This window comes from Pseudozyma flocculosa, assembly GCF_000417875.1.
Source record: "Pseudozyma flocculosa PF-1 unplaced genomic scaffold scaffold00019, whole genome shotgun sequence".
Classification (NCBI taxonomy): domain Eukaryota; kingdom Fungi; phylum Basidiomycota; class Ustilaginomycetes; order Ustilaginales; family Ustilaginaceae; genus Pseudozyma; species Pseudozyma flocculosa.
In genome coordinates, this window is record NW_006920887.1 from 285,610 (window position 1) to 293,373 (window position 7,764).

A 7,764-nucleotide genomic window follows, 5' to 3' on the forward strand; every position below is an offset into this window, starting at 1 on the left:
GGGAGGCGGCGAGGGGGCTATGACGACGGTGGCGCCTGCCGCGGCGTCAGCCCGCCCCCGCCCGTTCCGCCCACGCCTCCTTGCGGCGCTGGCCGCGCTGCTGCCGCGGCCGTACTGGCTGTTGAGCGAGGAGAAGCTCGACGAAGACAGCGAACTGGTGCTCGTCGTCGGCCGAGGGGTGCGCGCCAGATGGCCGCCGCTGCCAGTCGTCTTGATGCTGGCGCGCGACGCCGGCCGAGGCAAGGTATGCGCTGGAGCAGCCGAGGGTATCGACGAGATCGACGGGTTGCGACGGCGGGCCATCTCGATAGATCCCCCGCGGTGCACCCAGGTCGGACTCAGGGCTGGAGAAGCAGCCGCAGCCGCAGCCGCAGCCGCGGCAGCAGCCACGAGCGGATCGACCCTGCCCCTCTCGCCGTCGGTGCCGTCGGCGGTTGGCTTCGGTAGCCGCTCGCCCGTCCGTGGGGTGTCGACGCAGCGTCGGTCAGGGCCCGGGCAGCCTCCCATTCGACGACGGCTCCTGTCCTTTTCCTCTTCGCCGACGTCAGAGGGCAGCGGCGAGGCGAGCACCTCGAGCTGCTTCGACGACGACGATGACGTGTTCGAGGCGAGCGAGACTGACGTGCGTGGGGGTTCGCCCTCGCCCTGCTCGTCGCCGTCCTCGTCTATCAACGCGCCGAATGTGTTGCGGCGACGCCGTCGGCCCTGGCTGTTGGACGGCGCCACGAGATTCGTCGTCGTCACCGCGGCAGTCGCAGTCGTCGGCCTCTTGAATCGCGCAAAGCGGACATCGGCGGGCTCGACGAATGTGGGCGAAGGGGTCTGCGGCGACGAGTTGCAGCGGCGGTGCGATGTCGACGACGAAGACGACGTGGGCGAGGCGGTCGAAGGCGTCCGCTCGCCGTGCGACGAGTATCGTCGGTTCGGCAGGGCCGCTCGAGACGGAGCGGCACTCGTCGATCCGAGCGAGAGGGGATGAGGCCGACGAGGACGGACAAGGCCGCCTTGGCCGCTCGAATCCGTGGAACCGGCCCTGCGGCCCGCCATGACGGCGGGGAAGGCGTCGTCGAGCAGCTCGTTGGTCGTCCTGGTCCTATCGAGCGGCAGGCGGTCGATGTGGATGGGCGTTTCGCTGTCCTGATCGACTGTCCCGCGTTGGTCCATCGCCGCGTCGGCGTCGGCGTCGTCATCGTTGTCGTCGCCGCCGATGCTGCCTCGCCTCTTGTACGGAGCCGCTGCGATCCAGCATCGCTGGTCCTGATCCGTCCAGCAAGGCAGGCGATCCTGCACCGTCTTGGCAAGCATCGTGGCGCTGTTGCTGCGCTTGAGGCGGTTGCGCCGCGATTGGCAGTCGGCGGCTGCAGCGCCGGCCACGATGGCCTCTTCCAGCTTGCGCTGCTCGGCATCGGCGAGGCTGAAGGTGGCGAGCGTCGGCGTCAGGCTCGTGCCTGCCTCGACCAGCGGAGAGACTTGCGTCGACGGGCTGGCGCTCCAAGCGCTGCTGCGTCGGCGCGCGGATTCTGGCGTCGCGACGAAGGGTGTGGCCGGCGACCCTGGACCCAGGAGATGGCGCCACTCTTCTCGTTCTGTATCATCGCATCGCAAGCACCGTGAGTCGAGGCAGACATGGAGCGGACGGTACGTCAGCACACGGCCTCGTCGGATGGGCGAGGTGGCTCGGCGCTGCAGCCAGCGCAGTGACTCACCTGTCGCGTCGTACCACAGCCTTCCGTCTTCGTCCTTGGACCTCATCTGCCTGTCGCGCTGCATGGCGGGCGAGACGCCGAAGAAGCCATCCAGCTCGGCATGGGTCTGATAGGGGAGCGGGCGGAAGTTACGACGGTCCCTTGACGACGCGGTCGAGGCGGCGGGCCCTGCCGTAGACTGGGAGCGGCCCCGGGCGAGGAGGCTCGAGGTGGACGCGGCGGTGGATTTGGACCGGCTCCTTGTCAGACTGGCCTCGACGCTGGCGGCGGCGGACGCGATCATGGTGGTCGAGCTGCCAAACATGTTGGTCGTCGGTTTCGGTGATGAGGACGCGGCCCAGTGCTCGTGAACGGGAGACAGGGAGGGCCGGTGGCTGTCCGTGGAACCTCTGCTGGCGATCGATGGGGGGCGGGGGTCACGCGGTGGTCTGCGGAAGGCGCCGACGGCAAACACCTTCGGGCTGGATGGCAGGGGAGTAGAGGTGGGCGATGGCGGGACCGAAGAGGAAGAGGACGATGAGGCGGCGAGGTTGGCAGAGCAGGCACAGGTGCAAGTTGGGACGTTTGCGGTGCTGGCTGTCGCGCTGGCTGCGGGAAAGGCCACGGCGGTGGTGGAGAGGGTTCTTGCGGGCATGGTGCAGTTGGCCACGGCCTGGCGCAACGTGGCTACTTAAGGCAGCACAACGTCGTCTTGACGGGATGGGTAGCTTCGGACGGCCGTGGTCGCAGCTATCGGCTTGCAGCGCGAGGATACCTCGACGGACCCTCGTCAAAGGGGCAGGTGAGGGAGCGGGGAAGAGTCAAAGGGACATGAAATAACGGTTTGCGCAATCCTCAATGGTTCGGGTTGAGCAGGCCGGGCAGCAAAGGGCAGCAAAGGGCGGGGCCGGGCAGTCAGGCGGATCGGTGCTTGCCGTGAGAGAGGATGACCTTTGTCGCCTTGACAAAGGGGATATCTAGGTGCGTGGTCGATTTGAAGGAGCGCGACAAAGGGAATGGTCTGGGGGCGGAGCGCGGGGTTGGCGATTGGAGAGGTCCGAGGGCGACGCGGGCCGGAAGACGATGAAAGGGAGGCGGATAGCGAAGAGGGGGGCCCTCGAAACAAGGTTGGGTTATGAGCATAGGAGGTGGCTTGCTTTTGTATCGCGGCAACGCGATGGCCAGGCCAAGCCAGACCAGACCAGACCAGCATGGATGGGATCGAGAGCTCTGGCGTGGTCAGAGAAGGGTGGCGGGCAGGGCAGAGGCAAGGGAGGGAGAAGGGCTGACTTGCTCTGCTGTCAGTCCGACTCTGCCCTGCCCTGCTCTGCTCTGCCCTGCCCAGCTTGGCGACACGTTGGCATCGGTGCAAAGCCTGGCCGGGCGGAGCGGAGCGCCGGCGTCTGGACCCACGGGCAAACGGCCAGAGTACGTACATACATACGTTCTACGACCTGCTGCTGCTGCTGCTACAAAGCTGCGAGCAACGACGATCCCGGCGTTGACCGTGTGATGTACCCACGCCGCTGCACTCGCCTGCCTGCCTGCCGTTGCTGCATCACGCTCGTCGGCGGCCATCAGCCCATGTGTGGCTAGGCTAGCCACGTAGGAAGGTAACGGCCAGGCAGGCGGACCGGCCCGCCTCCGAAGGCCGCGACTTGGCGTTCAGAGTAGTGCGGAAGAGGTGTAGCTAAGACTGCTGCTAACTACCCAGCCCATGCGGATGATGCGATACGGCTGCCTCCGCCAAAGCACCTTTGACGGCAGAGCGGCGCCCCAATCGCAACCGGCAGGCGAACAGATACGATGTATGTACTGGACTACTCACATAGGCGCTGATGGTCGCTGGTGGCCAAACCATCGATCTGGCATACGTACATCCCTACCGCTGCCATACTCTACCAGCTGTCGGGCCGTCGACGCTGCGAGTGGGCAACAAAGTGGCGCGGTCAACCCTACCATGGTGCTCGAAATGAAACACCGACGTGCTTTCTTCTTGGCTGGGCGTACAGGCAGACCAGCGCCAGCAACAAGGCTCGTTGGGCACGAACGAAGCTGAACGCACCGCGGCGCAACAATGGGAACGGCCAAAGCAAGCGGGCGGGCGGGCGGACGGGCGGCCCTTTGATGCGCAGCGACCAAGGTAACTAAGGCATCCCTTTGCTCTTTTGCTCTCTCGGTCCTCCTCTGACCGTACCCAGCCTACGGGAGCTCGTGGCAGGCTCGCCTACACGTACTACCGTGCCCAGTCCACGCGGCGCAAGGACCGCTCGCCAACCACCAGCGCAGCCAAATGAACTCCGTGACGGGACGGACGGCCGGCGTGCCTGGCCTGCTTGGCCTGCCTAGGCGGCCGTGTACGCCCGCGCACAAAGGCCAGGTCAGACCAGGCACGTTGCGCGACGGCGCACACACTGTACGCAGGGCATCGCGCGTCTGCACAGTCGAGCTAGTCGTAGTCAGTAGTCGGTCTGGGCCCGAGACTCGATCTGCTCTGGGCGGATGAGATCTGCCACGTCTCTGAAGGAAAAAAAGTTCCGACGGCGGCGTCGAGCGAACCGAGTCCGCTCGGCTCACCGCCCTGCTTGCTTCTTGCTTGAACCTGCTGTCTGCCGGGCTGGCGGAGATCTGTCAAAGCGCGACCGCACGCTGCCCTGGGCCGAGGGAGGCGGGCGAGGGCCAGACCTCGACGGCACATCGGTCTGTAGATCTGCATCGTTCCCCGTCCCGCTCCCGCTGCTGCTGCTCCCGCTGCTGCTGCTGCTGCTGCTGCTGCTGCTGCTGCTGCTGCTGCTGCTGGCTGGGGTAAGCAGTGCGCACCGAACGACGCACACGTTTCGGAACAGATCGACTACTCTCACCTTGGCCAGGCGAGGCGAAGCGAGACCGGGCCGGGCCGGCGAATGAAGCAGGTCCAACCGCACGTCTGTACAAACAAAGCCCGCAGCTCAGCTTGCTAGCTTGCTGTACGTATGTAGGTCCCAGCTGAGTCGGGTCAGCCGAACACTCGGGCCTTCCGAGGACGTGTAGCGCTGCGATTCGGGTTCGTTCCGTCTGTAACCCCCTCTGCCTGCGTATAGAAGAGGTAGGAGTGCCCAACGCACGCTTGGGCTCCGACCGGTCCCTTCGTCCCATCGCTAACGACCAACGAGCAAGACAGAACAGCACAAAGGTCGGCCATGTCGAAGTCGAAGTCGAGGTCGAGGTCGAGGTCGAGACAGGCGGCGGGAGAACTTGCAGGCAGGCATGAAACCCAATTTGACGCCCTGCCTGCCCCGCCCGCCCTGCTGCTGCTGCTGAAACAGATGCCAGATGCCAGCAGGCCGTGTCGTCGGACCTGGCCGAAGCCAGGCGGCAATCGAGCAGGCAATCAAGCAAGCAAGCAAGCAAGCAAGCATCTAACTCGCACTCTGGAACTGATCGCCTCCGTTCCGTACCTCGCCATGTCTTCCATGCGATTGTAGGTGGTCGCTCGGTGTGGCAGCCAGTCAAAATTTGATCAAGAGATTCTGCAACATGTCCTTGATCACGTCGAGGAGCAGGGTCACGGTCCGGAGTCCGTCGGTCGGTCATCGACCTGCAGCGGACGGATATCGTCGCAAGGGGCGGAGGGCGAAGCAACGCGACGCTTCGTACGTACGAGGCGCTTCGGCGACGGTACATGTCCGCCTGTACCCGTGCTCGTTCCCGAGCCCGTTACGTACTCGCTGCTGCTGCTCTCCTACAGCGGTATCGGGCCGTGCAGAGACGAGCTGTGGTCGGCGACATGCTCGCTCGTTCTTCCTGCGGTGGCCGTGACAAGGACCGACGAGGGCGCGCAGGTACGCCTTGGTAGTTACGTGGAAGCGCCCGTCCACGCCCGCCCACACCCACGCAGGCACCAGCAGGCGCACGTCGGATCTCAGCCGGGCCGCTCTCGTCTCGCCTGGCGTCGTCTCGACTTGATGCTGTACCTTGCCGACCCTGCCGGGCCTGCCTGGGGACGGACGACCGAGACCAAAGAACCGCGAACCCAGCATACATCAAGCAGAAGGGGGCCTGCCCTCCCTTTCTTGCTCGACCCTCGCAAGCACGCACCCGCGCCGCCTAGACGCAGCGTCGCCCGTCCCCTGCACCGACGGGCAACCCGGTCCCCTTCCCCTCCCTTCCTCCTCATCCCTCGCCCGCCCTAGCGCAGCGCGGACGCGACGACGATGCAACAGGCACAGATTGAGCATTGCACTGGCGAGGGCAGAGAGCGGTGATGGGGGCAGGGCGAGGCACGGCATGGCACGGCATGGCACGGCGCAGCGGCACCACGCAAGCGGGCGTCGTCGGGGTATGGGATCGACGAGCCCCGCTGCAGATCTTATACAACACTCGGCACCAAACAATCAGACACGCAGGGCGGTCACCAGCAGAGAGAGAAACAAACAAAGCGGCGGGACAGTGTCGATCCGTCGGGACAGACGACAGACGGCGGGCCGGTCATCTTCATCGCCTTTGTCGCCGTCGCCGTCGCCGTCGTCGGCATCGGGCCGCGCCGGCGTGCTTCCGAAACGTACGTCTTCGTCGCTTCGCCCCGGCCCGGCCTCGGTCCCCTGCCGCCGAGACGTTACATCACCGGCTTCGACCGACGGACGCCTCCGCTCAGTAGACGAGGTAGCCGATGTTGAGCAACGGGAAGCCCATCATGAGCCCGATCCAGAAGATCATGTTGCCGAGCGCCTCGTTGCGCTTGACAAAGGGGATCTGCCGTCGCGAGCAGAGCAGTGGGCCAACAAAGTCATCGTCGGCGTCAGCGCAGGCCACGGCAAGCACGTCCGGTCGCTCCCTCTTCGCGCCAACTCACCTGCGAGACGAGGATGAGCGGCAGCTGCGACATCTGCGCCGAAAATAGGTAGAGCCGGATCTTGCCGCTGACAATGGCCATGACCAGCTCGTGGACCAGCGAGCTGAAGAGGAACGTGACAAACATGGCCGACGTCCGCGACAGTCCCCACGCCGCAATCGTGCTGGCGTACACGTGGCGCAGCAGGAAAGAGTGCACGGGCTGGAAAGGGCCAGGTCCGGGCCAGGCGACCCGGTCGAAGCGAGGTGCAACGCAGGAAGGTGGGTGAGCACAAGGAGCAGTAGTGAGCAGCAGAGGGGTGTCAGTTGTCGTCTCGTCGCTCGTCGTGATGTCTCCCATCTCCTGTGCGCCGTCGTGGCGCCGATACGGCAGCGGCAGCAGCAACAGAAGCAGCCGTCGGAGCCCGACGTCCTGCGCCCACAGCGTTGTCACCACCGACCGACGCCGCCGACCTCGACGCCCCTTTGGGCGCCGTGCAGCGACTGAGGGCCGCCCAGTCGTCCGGCGTCCGTCGGAACGCCAGATCAAGTCGCAGCCAGCCTCCTCCCACTCACCTTGTTCCACTTCCGCGAGAAGACGTCCATCGATGTGGCATTCCACCAGTCCTGGTAGAACTCGCGGTCGGCGAAGCGCGTGATCTCTGCAAAGCCGCCGAGGACGCCCTCAAAGATGAGGTAGAAGATGAGGAGGTAGTTGACCATCATGGGCACCGCCAGCTGCAGGAAGGTGCGCAGCAGCGGCGTGTCCGGGCTCGGGCTGTTGGGCATGATCCAGTGCTCGGTGATGACGTAAATGACCAGGAAGGTGCCAAACGTCGCCAGGATCTTTTCCAGCACGTAGAGCGGGCGTATCCTGTGCGCGATAGGGGATGGAGACAGGTTACACCCGGCAGGCCAAGGCGAGGTCAGAGGAGTTCGCCAGCCATTCTACTTGGGACGTTCTTCGGCCGTCATTTCACTCACGTCGTCGTCCTCGGGTAGGAGAGCTCGTAGACCAGCGTGGGGACCAGCAGGTAGTCCCAGAAGTTGGCGTAGGTGACATTGTCGGGCCATACGACGGTGTCCTGCCGGATGATGCCGGGCTCGGTGACCTCGGGCGCCTTGGCCGAGAGCAGGTCCTCGCGCAGCACCTCGATCTCGCGCGCCAGGTCTGAGACGAGCGAGTCGGGATGCGTCGCCAGCGGGTGTGGGTCGCGGATCGCGTGGCCGTCGCATCCCGCCGCCTCCTTGGACGCCGCAGCTCCCGCCG

General features: G+C 65.4%; 2 protein-coding genes across 2 annotated transcripts in view; both read right to left on the minus strand.

The window, feature by feature from the left end:
• PFL1_05360 (uncharacterized protein) overlaps positions 1-2,010 on the minus strand; it is a gene marked incomplete at both ends in the record, with an annotated part of 2,680 nt that extends 670 nt beyond the window's left edge. The window contains 3 exons of the mRNA XM_007882892.1: positions 75-217; positions 328-1,520; positions 1,707-2,010. Coding sequence (XP_007881083.1) covers positions 75-217; positions 328-1,520; positions 1,707-2,010 — 1,640 coding nt within the window. The remainder of the gene's footprint in view (positions 1-74; positions 218-327; positions 1,521-1,706) is intronic.
• Positions 2,011-6,314: 4,304 nt separating this feature from the next.
• The window catches only part of PFL1_05361 (uncharacterized protein), a gene marked incomplete at both ends in the record, with an annotated part of 2,985 nt that continues 1,535 nt past the window's right edge, over positions 6,315-7,764 (minus strand). Inside the window, 4 exons of the mRNA XM_007882893.1 lie at positions 6,315-6,416; positions 6,517-6,717; positions 7,071-7,368; positions 7,479-7,741. Of these exons, the coding sequence (XP_007881084.1) occupies positions 6,315-6,416; positions 6,517-6,717; positions 7,071-7,368; positions 7,479-7,741 (864 nt within the window). The remainder of the gene's footprint in view (positions 6,417-6,516; positions 6,718-7,070; positions 7,369-7,478; positions 7,742-7,764) is intronic.